General features: G+C 41.5%; 1 protein-coding gene across 1 annotated transcript in view; it reads right to left on the reverse strand.

Annotated features, from left to right (window-relative positions):
- The window catches only part of LOC143353351 (agrin), a 602,368-nt gene that overhangs the window by 21,008 nt on the left and 564,495 nt on the right, over positions 1 to 16,865 (reverse strand). The window contains exons 11-17 of the mRNA XM_076786600.1: positions 10,590 to 10,719; positions 9,354 to 9,587; positions 7,777 to 8,073; positions 6,881 to 7,030; positions 4,967 to 5,227; positions 4,336 to 4,482; positions 3,150 to 3,386 (exon numbers count right to left, since the gene is read on the reverse strand). Coding sequence (XP_076642715.1) covers positions 3,150 to 3,386; positions 4,336 to 4,482; positions 4,967 to 5,227; positions 6,881 to 7,030; positions 7,777 to 8,073; positions 9,354 to 9,587; positions 10,590 to 10,719 — 1,456 coding nt within the window. The remainder of the gene's footprint in view (positions 1 to 3,149; positions 3,387 to 4,335; positions 4,483 to 4,966; positions 5,228 to 6,880; positions 7,031 to 7,776; positions 8,074 to 9,353; positions 9,588 to 10,589; positions 10,720 to 16,865) is intronic.

Raw genomic sequence — 16,865 nt, forward strand, 5'->3', positions numbered from 1 at the left:
CACGGGAACAATAAAATAGATTCGCATAAGTGTACACTGTCGGCCTACGGTTCGAATTACTTGTTCATTTTTGGATACTCGATGTTTAAATTTGAATACCAATCTTTTGCAAAATTCCCTTTTTTAATTCTGTAGATTAGCGAGGTTATTTGCAATTACTTAATTTTTATTTTCATCGTATTACATCTTTTTTACCTTTTCACCGGTTGTAGTCATTTCTGTAGCCCAACTCACAGTGAAACTGGACGATTGTAGTCAGACAACGAATCGTAATGCGAATTAAAAATTTTCAAGTCATTTTCTCAGTAGCTGGAATTAATTGGTGACTAATTTTCACCGAGGATTTTATCTGCTCACAAATGAGCTAAAAAATTATTAAATTTATCCTACAAAACTATTTTCGTGTACTTTGCAATTGCTTTATAAACACAACTTTCAAAAAATTGAGAAGTTCCGTATTAACAGCTTGTAATTAGATTATTATTATATACAGTGAATTCTCGATATATGTCAACGACACGGGTTTTGCCAGCGTCGTATATCGTCCAGGAGACAAAATGTTTACACGTGGCCCCTCACGGGGTATACTCTGTGGTAGTGGGGATAATTCCGCGACGTTTATCAACCAGGCGTTGGCGACATATACAGAGAAATCACTGTAGTCTTTTAAAATTTTAATTTCTAAATGAAAGCAGCCTTGTCTGACTTTAGTATAAAAGTTGCTGTAGTTACGAAACAATTTTTACTGCGACGCGTTACTGTGCGTGCTTCAGTTATTATCATATCTCCTATACATCTCTGAAGTGGTGACAAATATTCTGAATCATGTTATACTTAATTCCTGTGAACACTAACTGTCCCATGTGTGCACGTTTAGTAGTTTGTACCTACCAAGAACGTAACTTACCAAGCTACTCGAAGGGACCTCCACAAAATGCGATAAATATGTTGTCAATATGTTTGTTTAAGATGTGACATTTAGATCCAATCGAGTATTTTCTCATTACGAATCTAGCAACATCAAAAACTTTTGCAGTATAAAATTTTACTGTAAGAACCCTCACAAAGTAAAATCTAATTCCCTTTACGAACAGTTCCAGTGATTGAAAATTAAAGTGAAGCTGTATTAAATTTTATTATAGATTTTATTGACCCGTTGAAGTTGCAACCAGGGTAGACAACTACTCCGTGATTATAAAATTGAAAGTTCAATAATAATTCAAAGTTCAAAAAGTTAAAAATTCTCATGTTTTTAGACGTTATTACTTATTCATTAATCGAGACTTCCTCTCTGTCTTTAACTCAAGGAAGAAACAGTAGAAATGCAATAAATAAATAAACTTGAAAAATATTTTCAACGTGTATAGCAGCCTGAACGGTCGAAGAAACTTTATCGCTAGTACTCACTTTGCTTTCTTTCTTCTTGGTTGATCGGACATGTTTTTTGGCAATGAAATTTTACAGTTAATCACGACGACGACAACGAAGAAAGCAAGCAGAGTAGCGGGCAAGGGGGTTATAAACATATATCTATACATGTTAGTAAAAACTTGATAAGTTTATTATCACGTATTGGATACAAAGGAACAGGTTGTTAGTTTTGTTAGTCCTAGGTTCCATCAAGCTCCGCGAGATCCTTTCGACGTCTCCTATAATTCCGGTAAACGTTGCAGTATCGTACCATCGGCTTCTAAGTAACACGTGATCCTTTATGCACTTACTATCTACTATCCTAGAATTTATACTCTATTCGAAACCCTCGAAATCGTTAAGGACTCCCACAGTTCTCGAGATCAGCGTATATGTCGGCAATCGCCTAACGTTTAACATTGTTACGTGTCGTATTCGTTGCTCATCGTGTATAATGAAATTAGGTACGAAGGAGGCCAGCGTTCACGCAAAGAGGCGCTAAATAATCATCGAAAAATATTGTTCGGTCCCTCGGAAAGTTCTTACGCTTTTTTTTTTCGTTCTAATAAAATAATTTTACCGTATCATGTGTCACGAATGACCATCAAATTTTCTTGCGCCGATTAACGGTTCGTCACTAACGATATACTGAAACAGTGTACAATATTCGACGCTTGTTATTTGTTTATTTCATCCGCTGGAAACGTGTTTTGTTCATTAGTGTATAGCATATCAAGATCAGAATTTATCACTCCCAAATTGATTTCATATAAAGTGTATAAAACCCGTATATAAAATCAGTTGAAAAGCAATAAAGTCTGTTCGAGATGTTCGTATAAACCAGATTTTCATTCTGCATCGTATGGATTGATTTTAATCGTAAAGTTTATGATACAGGTCGATAAACTACAATGTCCATGTATTGTTCAATCTAACACAGGTACGAGTCCAGTAATTAAAAGCCTATATATTTCTTCAGCAATGTTCAGAGTGATTTTCTCGATTAACAAAATTATTGTTCAATTACAATTCCGGGACACCGATCCTCATTACTGGGATGCGCATTTCATACATTTATGACGCACATAAAATTCAAAGAAGTTAAGCGACAAAGAATTGATAAATATCGACGTATTATCAACAACTTATTAAAATTATTGAAGAAGGAAAGAAAGTTCTGTTCGGCTCCCGTGTGTCACCATCGATGCAGAAAATTTTATTTTGAACACAAATCTGCATCTGACCCCTGACGTATACACTCGGAGGTACACAATTTCCAAAACACGCGTTCCACATAAAATTCCCCTACGCAGGAAGTCTCTCCTTCCAAAAGAAAAAAAAAACGCAGAATTTTCCAGGACCTGTTCGACGCTTATCCGATACAAACAATATCTGCAGAAAATCGTAGCAACCTAACGAAATAAAACTGAGACGTGTCTGTACAAAGTCCGTGTCGACGTAACAGAAAATTATGATGGTAAAGGATCTCGAAACGTTCCCGTTTCTATCGATCGAGCAGCGATCGAGGTGACATCGACGAGCTGAAAAAATGGCGCGGTACACGCGCGCAGTATGCGTCTATCGTCGGGGTATCCGATTCCCGGTGTCCGGGACTCCAGGGTCCGGTTCCAAATTGTGAAAAGTGTTCATGTTGGTTGTAGCCGGGGGTAGGGGCTGGGGTTAGGATTAGTAACGCAGAATATAAGGCGGCCTGTACGGCGTGCGCTCTGTGAACCCACCTTTGCAGTGGCCGAAGGCCTGCGTGACCACGTCTGCCTGGTGGCGACAAGCGTAGAGCCTTAGTTCGCATTCGTTGTCGTATGTCTGTCCGTCGGTACCGCAAACTGGGACCATCGGTATGTCCAATGGACAGGACGACAGACATTCGCAGTGCGGGCCACCGATCTCCGAGCAGTGGGCGCCGGAATAACATTCCAGCTTGTCGCAGGACGTCGGTATCGGCGGTATCGTATCCGCTGCAAGCAGACACCACTATTAACGTCGGAATGCTCTCGCTTGATCGATTATCGTTACAACAATCAACCGGAAACCTGTTTTTCCCGGCTAGAATTGAATTTTTCAACTTTCGCATTTTCAACGGATTTTTCTATACTTTCGATAACCCCTCGAAGCTTCAAAATGTTTTATGTGTGCGGGGACATCGCTCTCGAGACAACATGCAGAAATTCAAAGTAACCTCAATTATTCTAACATGTACATAAAACATGAAACTTTTAAAGTTATACGAATTTCAAGAGAAGGGTGCGCGAAGCACTGAAGCTACATTTTTATAATTTTCAGTTATTGTTTCGTTTTTTTATCTTAGTTATATTAACCCTTTGCACTCGAAGTTATTTCAACTCCAAAACGAAACATTTCATCCGACCTAGAATATTTCCCTTCTATATATTTTATGTTCATGTTATACATACAAAAACGGTGCAATTTACTGGTAAAATACTGAACTGTTTAATGATTTATTAAATACAAACAAATTTAATAATGTAAAAAATATTTTCAATAATGATACAGCAATTTTTAGGGGCGCCTTACAGTCGCCATTCGAGTGCTAAGGGTTAATAATATTTTTGTTAAAAGTAAATTGATATAAAGGTGTTTTGAAGTTTGTCAAGACGAATCTAATGACGAAGTGCATTGTGACCTTGAGCTAACCTTGGACAGAGAAATGTTCAAAATGACCCCTAAAGAAAAATAGACTTGTTCGATGAATTAAATCGTCCTTTATAATTGTCTAATAGTTTTGAAAAGTTTCTACCAGCATTGTTGATTCTGTAAATTGTTATTTCTGTAAATATCAACGTGCCAACTTGTCGTTCTTTAGAGCAAGTTTAAAATTGTATTTAGTGGCTCGAAGATGTACGTGAATTGTCCCTAATAATTGTGTGACACTCTCTCGCGTAATACCTGCGTAACAACCAGTCGGGGTCAATATATTATTATGATCAGCGCAGATTGTGCACTTGTGGCCACGGATTTCCGGTTTGCAGACACAGTAACCTGTCATCTGTTCGCAGTCCTCTCTGATGGAGCCGAAAAGTGAGCAGCCGCACGCTGAAGCATAGTATAATAAGTTGAAATAGCTGTATTAAATTAAATTGTCATCAACCCTTTGCGGACGAGGATTGTCCGATACTGTTAAAAATATTCTTTTTATCGTTCTATCATTGGAGAAAAAAAATTTGTTATCTAAATGAATAAATTATTTGTTTGCAATTTCTCGTCCTCAAAGGGTCAATAGATCTAATCTATTAACTATCTATATATAGATCTCATCTATTTCGTTACCAAGTACGATTAACCCATTTGCATCACAAGGAAATATGAAAAGAAGGCCTTATCACCAAACTTTTTTTGTAAAAGAACTTCATATTTCAGTATTAGAAGAAAAAATAAATTGTGCGTATATATACGCTCCGGTGATAGTGACCAGGAAAATTGTGCGTATATATTCGCTAATGGTGCAAATGGGTTAATGAAAATATTTTAAATGTTAGCAGATTAGTTCTTAGAGCGTTGTTGTTCCCAGTGTTCTTACGTATGCATCCCTGATTGCCCTCGCTGATCTTGAGCAATCCCCAGTAGCCCGGCATGCATCTGTCGCATTTCTCGCCACCCACGCCTGGTTTGCACTCGCATTGCCCGGTCTCCGGATTGCAAGTGTCAGAGACACTGCCCAACCTGTTGCAGTTGCACAAACTTGGGCAACCTGCGCCGTTAGGTCCGCGTGCTGCAGTCTTGCCGTCCGGACAGCATCCGTGCCAGGAGTCCGAGCACTTAACCACTTGGGTTTCTTGAGCTGAGTCCACAATGTACATTTATTTCTCGTGATCCTTATCGGGCGCGAACATTTTCTTAAGTCCGCGTTACGTTAACTTAACACCTTACCGACCGGCTGTTTGTCTTTGAATTTCTTAATAAATTGTTCAAACGTTACAGCGATACGATTACCGTTACGATTTCCATAATAATTCAACAAATTTTTAGAAGTAATATAATGTAACAACTTACTGTGAAATTATTGCTTAAAAGAAAATTATTGAGTCTCTTTTACATATGATTCAATCATTGAAAAGCCGATTGATAGGTTTTTGGTAGGTGAAGTGTCAATACTATCACGATTGTGTATACGAATATGAAGAAAAATAAATGAATACTGTGCATGTCGTTATTTTCTTGTGTCAATATCTTTTTTATAGTTTACAAGAGGATACGTTGCATTTAATGGAATATATTGTTAACTTTTTGTCAAACGAAAACGTGTGGTATTGTTGTCTATGCTTGAGTAGATTTTATTTGCGTTTATCTCACGATTACTTGGATTTCCGTCAAATTGTCATAATTATGATACGAACGCAGAGCTTTCATGTATTTAAATTTAATATATAATACAAATGAGGCAGGGAGTCAAGCTTTATCCTGATTTGATTACTATCAATGTGTTTACGGACACAGTGAACAGATATTACTGGTTTGTGAACGCTCATGCAAATTCAATTTACATATAAGCAGCTTTTGCACAATCAAATAAGCAAGAAATTAGTTTTGCTCTAATAAATGATCGAATAATTAAATAATTGTACGACCTGCACAATTATTATTATTATTATTATTGTCCTGCAATAGTATTCTATTGCATTGGGCTGTGATCTGGGAAGGAAGAGGCGATTGATATATTTCTGCTTACGATACATATTATTTAACCAAAATTGTGTCATTTTTCTCATAAACAATTTTCCTGATTATACAACGCAAAAATTATGCGTTATAAATGGATGGTAGGTCTTTGTGCGTTTATAGAATTTGAAAAATATAAGAAAACGCTTGTACTAAGAGATACACTCGATACATGTCCAAAACACGGGTCTGGCCAGGGACAATTATCGACTAGGAGATACTATTTTTGGATCCACTGAAGCTCAAGTGACCTCGGTCGCCAAGGAGTGTAAACATAATAGAGGTCGATCGACAATTATCGACTAGATCAAGATCGACAATTATCGGCTAGATATTTTGGACATATATCGAGTAGAGTCTGTATTAATGACTAAATTGCGAATCTGTTTACGAGATAACAATTTTTGCTTCAGTTGCAAGAAACAGAAACCAAATTGAAAGTTTTTGAAAGAGATTAAGATAACTAATATTCATACTGTAATCATCTTAACCGCATGAGAATAATATATTGACATTTCTAAATTTTTTAAATATTCCTACTATTCTAAGTTTTACCTACTCAATTTTGTCATCAATGTATAAAATTCACAGTCTCACAGCGAAAAATATAATTATTAAAAGCCTTTAGCAAGTGAAATACAGTTTCTTCTGATTCTAACTTTTAATAAATTATTTCCACAGAGATTCGCAGTCTAGTAACAAATGCGGGGAAAATAATAACAGTCTAGAAACGAGATTAATGGTTATGGACGCGAATCGTTAGAGTCGAACTGACCTTTTCTGCAGCATCGAGCGAGTCGCGTGGTTTGATGGCAGTAGCTGTTGCTTGGGCAGTCTCTTCGTTCCGGTCCATTTCCACAATCAAACTCTTTTCCATCTTCATCCTTGAGCGGGGGATCTCCGTTACAGGGTTTCACTTCCATACCTGTGCCAAAAGGTACACATTTGTAAAGCATATATTTCAAACTTTCTTGTTGACACATCTACATAAATCGTAGCTACGTGACAAATTTGCTGGTGGCATACAAAATGCGAAACCATTAACGAAAAAGTTATTCTCCAAAGAATATCGTGACAGCTCCTAAAGATGGAAGTGAAATAAAATTGGTGCACAATCGCAACTGAAATAAACATAGTCGCATAAACCGTGCACACTCTCAGACTTAAAACCCTGACGAAAAATTTCGAGCTCATACCATTCAGATCCCGATCTTTGTTCTACTTATGTTCTACTTTGATTACTGAAATTATGTTCTACTTCAAAACACAACGGTACATGATGTCCAGCGCATGACTTCACTTTCAAACAATAAATGACGTTGCAAGAAATACGCGTCTACAAAATTTGATCTTCAGAATCAGAAATATGACGTTCAAATACTCTTTGCCAAGGGTTGTCAAGCTGATGCGACTCTGAATAAATAAAATTAATAAAATCCAGAACCGTGTGCGTCGAACGAAAAACGAAAAAGGTGAGGAAGAAAGCGTCGCGAGTACAGGGTGACTCTAAAATGGAGGAAGCCACTTGTTATCCCATTAGCCAAATAGGGGCGGGGGGGACGCGGGGACACGCTATGAAACAATTAAGCTGGTTGAAAGTAAGTTCGCCACGGTCGAAGCAATTAGGCGGAGTGCGAGGGAATCGACGTAAGTTTCCGGGCCGCGGCGAACCTTGGCAGAGGTCGAGGGGTCTACGTCTTAGCTCCTGCTGCCTTTGGCAAGCCTCCATCTTCATGGCGCACAAGGACGAGTAGATCCTTAGATCGTTGCCGCAGACCGGATGCATGTTTTCCAGCGAGATCGAGGCGCAGTCGAACTTGCAGCTGCACCTCGGATAGTTGTCCGGACCCAGCTCGCAGGTAGCCTCGAAGTCGCAGTTGATGTTCTTGCAGTCCTCGCGACCCTGGGTGCTGGTCACGTCAATTGCAGTGGTGGCGAATCGAACCACCGCAGGCGTCGACATCGTTGCTGTTGCGACCGGTCAAGGGAAGGGATCGAGTAGTTAGAGTTGTTAGCACAGGTTTTGTTGGTTCGTTACGGCACGTTTTTAAGAGCCAAGACTCCATAAATTCGCGATAAGGTAGAGTGACCACGTTACCGACAAGAATAGGCGAAAAATGGTTTTACGTGCCTCAACTTTTCGTCCTTATATGAGAATATTTTTCTCTGGGAAAGGGCTCGTTCGAAAGAGGAAGGTTCAATCTAGCGCGCGCTGCTCATGAGCTGACGAGATTATGCGGATATTTGGTGATATAAGCGTTAGAAGTGGGCCAAAAATTGACGATGTGATGACGTTGGATGAGTTTTCTGAATGAAATCGAGAGTAGCGCGCGCTAGAAAATATCTGCAGCTACAAATTGAGCCATATTTTGTCTTGATTCGTTGCGAAATAAAGCGAAAAACTTGAAGCACGTTTCTGGCGTCAGAATTCATAATATCGATAATACAGAGCAAAAAATGTTACAAGTTTAGTCACAGACTTAAGACCCGTCGGATCAAGACCAAGACGGATCTTAAGTCAGTGGCTGAAGGCTGTGAACGGTATACAGCAGTTACCGATCTGCTGACTCTGGAAAAGTCACGTGACTACCTTTGGCTCTTAAGGGGTTCCGATCGGTTCGCGTTCGCACTTCTTTCGAGTTAGCTTCGCCTTTCTACTGTTAACAGCCAATTTATCCCGCGCTTTTTTTTTTTGGTAAAGGCTTGCTGCGCATGAAATATTATTTTAGTTAACATTATTTTACAGTACGTATGCAATCTGGCGTCACTTTGCGTGACATTTATACCTCCGTATTTTATACTTTTCATCTTCGTTCTGTGCTTTACCAATTTCTATTTATTACTACCAGTACTGGACGCTATTGATTTGCTAAGAACGATTGTAACAAAACTATTGCCACTCAAAATCAATTTGTTCATTGATTGATTCAAATCGATTGGAACGCAGAACAAATTCACGCGACAGTGAACGTGTTGAATTTTTGAAAAACTTTCGGTTTCGTAGAATGTAGATTGCAGAGGCTGGAGTATAGACTTCAGAGAGAAGAGTACAGAGTTTAGAGAGTTTAGGCGTCGGAGAATAATTAGCAGTGAAATTGATTTAGTTTTCTTTTTCGTCGAGACTATTTAACGGACAAAATGGTGGTCCGAAGAACGCGACGCAAGGCAGCGAACGCGCAAAAGTTCCCCGGTAAAGTTTCATTTGGAATGTCGGCTTCGAGGGATCGGTAAAATGGTGTAGAACGTACTCAATGCTGCTACGGCAAATCGGTCGCCGCAGTCCCCGTAAAATATCACGTGCAAGACCGGCAATTTGGGATCCCTGCCGCAGGCCGCCTTCTGCAGTTCGCACTCCGAGGGGTAGGTTTTCGCGTCGCTGCCGCACACGGGCTTCTCCGTGTTCTCCGGGCACTCTTCCGGGCACACGCACACCCCCGCCATGCAGTGAGCCCCGTACTCGCACTCGACGCGCGCGCAAAGTTCTGAAAAGAATAGATTTTTTCCATCTTACTTCGACTTCGCTGCGCAACCTCCCTCGGGGATTCCTCTCGCGAGCTTTGTCCCCGAGCTTTCGAACCGTGCTCCGTTCTACAGTGACTCTTATTGAAATAGTCGTTTAACTATTTCTCGGTCGAAGTGCGAATATTTTTTATCCTCTAAGTAATCAAGTAAAACGACTTTTTATATGCTAGGCGCAGAAGACTCCCGCACAACGTGATAACAAAACTTTTTTTTAAAAAGGCAGAATATGCGTATTCCGTGGCAGTGAGTGTACAGTCGTTTCAAGCAACTTTCTGCACGTTTACTGTCACAGGGAATACATATATACAGTCCTTTTAAACATTTTTTTCGGTCCGCTGCACACAACTGTATGCAACTGAATATAACTAATATGGAATATAAAATACAGCTTGAAGACAATATAGCTATTCACAGTGATTTCTCTATATATGTCGCCAATGCCTGGATGATAAACGTCGTGGAATTATCCCCACTACTGTGGGGTATACTCCGTGAGGGGCCTCGGAGCTCGAGAGGCCTCCTGGACGATACATGACGCTGGCAAGACCCGTGTTGTTGACATACATCGAGAATTGTATATGGAACTGTATTGTATATGGAACGCTGTACATGGAAATATTTTCTCACTTTTTTTACAGGTTCAGGACGTCATCATAATAATTAAGAAAATATTTCTACTAATGAAATTCCTCAACATTCACCTTTTGTAATTGTTAACCGAAACATTGGTTCTTTACGAAGCTTATAAAAAAAATTGTGGATCGGTGATTTGATATTCAGGGCACAGTTTCAGCTGTTAGGAATAGGAATGATATTGAACTTAGAGAGTGCTGTCTTACGTTTAGAAATTAATTAACCGTCAATAAATAGTTTGCGAACTATAAGGGTTAGTGGGGAACATCGAAAGTAAGAATTAATGGAGAATGCAGCAAAGCTCGTGATGCATAGTTTAGACGACTTACCGCAATCTCCTATGTAGCTGACGGTGATGTGGGTCTGAGATTTGCATGAGGCTACCTTCATTGAACATTCATTGGCGTAGGTCTTCCCGTCTGAACCGCACACCTTCTCCGCTTCCGCTGGTTCTTTCCCCTGTAACAAAATAGAAATTAATACTTGATAACCACTCAATCGAAATATAATATTAATTCCGAAAATCGTCTGGATTACAATTGTTACATATCTCGTGGCTGTTGCATTGAAAGTTGAATGTACTCGTTAACATACAGGACAAATATGTTACGAATATGCGGAGTATTCAAAGAATAGTGTCCCCTACACGATAAACGACACCGAGACCCGCGTTGCTGACAAACATCGAGAATTCACGGTACATACAATTCAATGTCGTCTTTTATGCAATGGAACCCCATGAAATGCACTTTTACACTAGATCTGACTTGGTTTTGTTTTTCACCCATTCTTTTTGATTACTTTTGATCGGCCGTGCATGTTCACGCTGGTGGCGGGATCACGGCGAAAGAAAACAGGAGAAAAACGCGGCGTTTCACGCGTTTCGCACTTGTTGCGCTGGGAGCCGCGCCTTCGCCGAGGCGTCGTCCTGACGTACGCTGGCGTCGCGACGCGGCATCGGTGGCGGGAGGGGGAGGGAGGGGGATGAGCCGTCCACCGAGGGCGAGAAAATAATACGGGCAAAGAGCGAAACTTAATTAGCCCGCTGCGTTATCAAACTCGGTGGTTGTTTGCTTATTGCACGCGCTTCAAGCACGCGTCGCCCGGAGCGTATCCGCGCGGGTATTTCGTTTCCATGTAACGGGGAACGCTCGCTCGCTCGCGCGACCTTGCATCACCGAATATTCCTGTAACGACGGAACCTCGTCGAATGTAATTGGAATTCGGGGCTGAGCTATTTGCGGCCTCGCTGTCTCTCGAGTGGAAGATAATGGCTGTAAGCCGGGCTAAAGTGCGCTCCGATCGATTGCATACAGTGCTGGACAAAAGTTTTCGGCACTGGGACTATTTTTAAGGTATACGTATTCGGTGATCGATCGATCAATTTTTAGATAACACACGGCCGATCTGGGACGCGTTCAAACAGTGCATTTACGGTTCTCGAAGAATTGTCGATATTTTCGTGGAAACAAGTCGGACAACCATAAGCCCAGGCTCAACCGAAAGCCTCTGCTTTAGCAAAGCAGCGTTCATCTCTCACGAAGATATTTCTACATGATGTAGCAGGTGGGAAACCGAAGACTCATTTTTCCGAAAAATGCTGAAAATCCGAACGCATTCGGAAACTTTAAAAAATTTTTCTCGTCGATGAAACTGTCATAGACTTGCAAATCGAAGTCTCCATTTTGCAACGCCTCGCCCGAAATTAATGTACAATTTTTTCTCAGTGTTTTATGGAACAAAAATGAGGAACAAGTTGGGTCGCGTAAATCCTTCATGGTCTTACACATGTTACTATTTTTTTTTTGTCACACAATATGCGCTAGAATAACGTATAAAATACGCGTGTATGTTAGGTATAGAAATGAATTTTCTTTGATTTTACTGAAAATTACCATTATTAATGATCTCTGTGGTAATCTAGTCATCTTGAAACGTTTGACTGTTAAACGATGTTATTTCTAACTAAATTACCGACCAAATATTGGCAGTCGAACGGGGCCCTGTGGTCACCGTACACGCATCAGTCACGGTTTTAAACGCAGATAACGGTGCAGAAAATACAGTTCACTCGAACAGTGTTTTGGTTCGACGCTTCGGACAATACAAGACCGAGAAGACACGCCAATTTGAACAGCTGTATTGATATAATTTTCGAGTAAATCGGCGGGAACATGTTTTCACACCTCGCACATTGGAAAACGAACGTTTAGGCCAATCCTGTTCACGGTTATGGATATTTGTCCAGTGAGAATTACATTGTGCGGATACTTTTGCGCGCTACTGTATGTCCAGGCGAAACGTTTGCGATGGCCGACCGGTCGAAAATTATTTGCCGCATTGAAACGACTTGTCGTCCGCCGGCTCGATCGGGAATCGATTGTTTGCGAAGCGTGTCGAAAGCTTCCGGCGTGTTTTGCCCGCCGCACACGAACAGATTCCGGCGCGATCTTCATCATCTACGGTTCGAGTTTGTCGAATTAACCGGCGTGCGTCAGCGACGCGTATCTGTTTCGCTGGATGTGTCGATTTGATGCGCTCGAGCGTGCCTGCTTCTACGAACTGAATTCGAACAGTGACAGTAGCAGTAAATTAAAAATCAACCAACCTAACACCCTAGCTAAGTAACCGTCCCATTATTCAAGAACTCACCGATTAGTTCGGATAATCGATGCTCCGCTACATCGTCGATTAAACACGCGTATCCGATCCAACTGGATCATATGCACTATGTGCAGTATGTGTTCGGTGTCATATTAACCCTTTGCACTCGGCGCTATTTTAATTCCAAATCTAAATTTTTCTTCCGTCTTAGAATATTTTCATCTTATTCGTACGAAACTGATCCGATTTCCACATATAGTATTTAAATATTTAGTAATCTATTAAATACAAATTTTGTAATGTCACAAACATTTTGTAATATTTTTCGTAATTTCTTCGAAATAATGCCACAACAATTTTTAGTGGCGCCTCAGAGTCAACGCTCGAGTGCGAAGGGTTTGTCAGAAAAATGTCACGAATAGTTTGGTGGAAGCTTGACAGAAAAATGATCAGAAACAGAAGGGTCTTGTCGTTGAATTAGTGTTGTCCTACTGATCTTTTACGTTCGACGTTTGTGCCAAGAGATGGAGGAGTAGAACATGTCTATATCGATGCATAGTGATGCGGCGGTATCAAGAAAGAGAACATGCCCAGCTGTTTTAATTACTTCTGACTCGGGACGTCTTTTCTTCTCCGGGTAATTCGGAAGACAATTACTTGGTGGGGGGGGGGGGCGAGGAGAAGTATAAGGGCGTCCGGGACGCGCCGATATTCCTCGTTTGCAGTTCAAACAATGCCCGAAACCCTCATCTCCTTTCTCCGGCGCTCCGATTCGGTACTTTTCCGTCGTCTTTCTGGTCTTTGCTCAGAGGTCCCTTTTCCGTCGCTGTTCCCGTAGTCGTGGAACGCTGACGCGTCAAATTTGCCGGAACATTGTGCGTCCATGCGAGAAAGATGTAATTCCGCGTTTAAGATGGGAACGCGAGCGACAACCGGCGACCTTATATACCGGGAAATTACGCTGATGCATCGCAATCAGCCGGCAACATTCCCGTTACGTTACCATTACGCCAGAGATGGATCGAGAGGGGGGAGGGGAGGGGAGGGGAAGCACCGGAGCAATGTCAATCCGACTGCGCAAAGTGTAGCTCCGTGGTCAGGCTGAAGTCACCGGTAAATTGCATTCCGTGACGTTCCCGAAATGTCAAAGCGGTCTCGCAAAGGAGGTACAGAAATTGCTGGGTCCATTATACCCCCTCGGCGCGCGGGTCCATTAACCTCGGAAAGTAAGTTAACAACACTCTAATCGTTCCGGCCGTCCGTTGTATTTCGAAATTCCCAGTTTTCACGTCTTCTTGCCCTTCGCGAGGAAATTTTTTGTACTTCTGCCGGCCTACCTCTCACGCGTTCATCTCGAAACTTTGGTCATTCTTTCGCCGGCGGTTTTTCGAGGAGAAGTTTGATGAAAGCGTTAACTTGTTTCCTGAAGTGACTGCAGGTCCGCCGGCGCGCGGTGGTATAACGAAGCATACTTTTGTATGCATTTCTTTTTGTTTTCTTTTTCACAGGTTTAATAGTCTGAAACTCGATCAAACTTCCCATTAAATTAAGTTTAATGAGGTTTGTGTTCTACCTTCTAATGGAAGGTTTAACGGAAAAATTGGATTTTTAGTCCGTTTCGGCTTCTGCTAATTAACCCGACGTGGTCTACGTGGAAATTACCTTGCTCGAATCACACGTGCGACACAGACGCGAATACGTTGGATCGTATACCGGGTGTGCGAATTAATGCGCAGCTCTTTCGCATCGATACAAAATTCAACGATCCGAGTCAAGCTTCCCCAACTCCTCCCAGCTGATTACACGAGCTAGACGCAATCATCTCTTCCGTCATCCTGACCGAGCAATTCCGCGGGATCTCGTGGAGAGCGCGGCGTCGAAATCGTTGTGGCCGAATTGTGAAAGGGTTAATGCCACCTAGGTGGCGGTTCCGGACGGAGGTTGCGGTCGAGGACGAAGAGTCGAACAAGCGGGAAGGGCAGAGTGTCCCTTAATGTCAGTCTCCCTGGAGCATCAAGGGACGATAGCACGTGCCGTCGCGGACGGTCGTTCGGGTTGATGGTTCCGCGTCGGCCTGTCCCATAACCGTCCTGTAACGTTCTCGTCGTCGTTGAATTTTGGATAGCTCGGAGGGCCGTCGCCTTAGCCACGTCCGACCACTTTCCTTCTTAGAAAAAGGAGCATGCACCGGTCCCCGGCAGTTATCTGAACGACCAGCAACGCGGCGACGGCGACGGCGACGACGACGACGATGACGACGGGGCGACGGCGACGACGTTGACGGTGGCCGGGGGTGGGGGATGGGGGTAAAGGAACGGGAATTGTTCGTGGTTTTGTCAGCAGGACGTTCCACGAATCCGTGAATTTCTGAACCGGCGCGTGTCCCCACCGGACTTCGACGAACTCTCGCCGGATAACGATATCTCCAGGAGGGCCCTGACGTGCTCTCCATTCCCAACGAATATTTGTGCTCGGGGAAATTTTATTCCACCGGATCCGCCGGAACCGTCGCGGATTACACGCGATAAGGCCGCCCGCTACGTTTTTTCTTCTTCTTCTTCTTCTTGTTCGTTTTCGTCCTCTTCTTATTTTCGTTCTCCTCTAACTTCCTCCGAGAGGAAGCTACGAGTTTCCACGAGTCCCCGTTGGGATTCGTAGAGATAGTTCTGGTATAGCCCGTCTCTCTAATCTCCCAGACTGAATGATGAGCCGCTATCTCGATTTTTAATGTTTTCCTTTCCGACGATTGAGAAAACTGGAACGCCTCCGGTTTAAGAAGCTCGCAGCGAGCGCAGCGAGTTTTGTACGACGATCAGTCAATAAGCTAGTTACGACGATCTCCTCGGAGTTCCGCTTTCAGAGAGCCAAGGTGGAAGCCTGTATTTCGACTCATGTCCTCGTTTCTACTGGGGTGCGCTTTCCGTTTCTATAAATTTTTAGCGAACGTAAAAATTGTTTGTATTTAATTCTCCTTAAGTTCTTTGAACATTCCTGCGACGGTCGTGTGCATTCGCTGTTCCGTTAAAGGCAGAACATCCTCCTAAAAAATATTTTTTAGCTAGCAAATCAAGATATTAAAGGTCAAGCATGGCAATTAATCTGTTACTAAAAACTTAAGCTCTGTAACACATTAGAAAGTATGCCTTCTTAGAGGAAAATTAAAGAAGCTAATTAAATACCCTCAAAATGGATACTACTTTTTTGTAAATTTTCATAATTACAATTTTTCTCGCCAATAGTACACCGAGTTTGAAATTTCTAAAAAGACTTGTCGCAACGTTATTTCAATGTTATTTTATCATCTTAAAATTTTACTTTGCTAAAAGTATTTGTTTTTTATATGATTAGGTTTTTAAAAAAATTTCATTAGATCAAATAATAAATAATTATGATTGTTTTTTAAGTTCATTAGATTGATAAATATGGCAACAGAAATTTCTGTAGACAAGGACAATATAAAAATCAGTATCCTAAAGACACTCCCAGTCCAAATGTATGAAGAAACAGAAAATTTATCAGAAATTTTACCATAAAACATTGCCCCCTAAATTTATATTTTTCTGTAGTTCTATTCTTTTGCAACAGGAGATTTAGTGTCGGACTTGTTAATTCACCGACTTGAACGGACGATGGTAAACAATTAAACGGTTTCCATGAACTAACAGTTCGTCTACGTACTTGCACCTTCGGGAACCATCAACAGATAGAATGATTTAACGCAAGCCTATTAATCGCTTGCCATAAACACAGCAGCCATAGATACCATCTTGCCATAGACGTTTGCGTGCAAAGGTTTCTCTACAGCAATGCAATGTTTAGTATTTTACTGTCTTTTACTGTTTTAACAAACTTGACAAGTTTATTGCGTACCTAAAGTTTTCATATTTTTCTCTTTTTTTGGAAATGTCCACGTTTGCAACGGGACAATATTTCGTGTCTATGCTCGCACCATTTGCGACCTGCAATATCGATGAAATTTTTAAATTGTGCCATGTCGCAAA

The sequence above is a fragment of the Halictus rubicundus genome, chromosome 4 (genome assembly GCF_050948215.1).
Source record: "Halictus rubicundus isolate RS-2024b chromosome 4, iyHalRubi1_principal, whole genome shotgun sequence".
Lineage (NCBI taxonomy): Eukaryota > Metazoa > Arthropoda > Insecta > Hymenoptera > Halictidae > Halictus > Halictus rubicundus.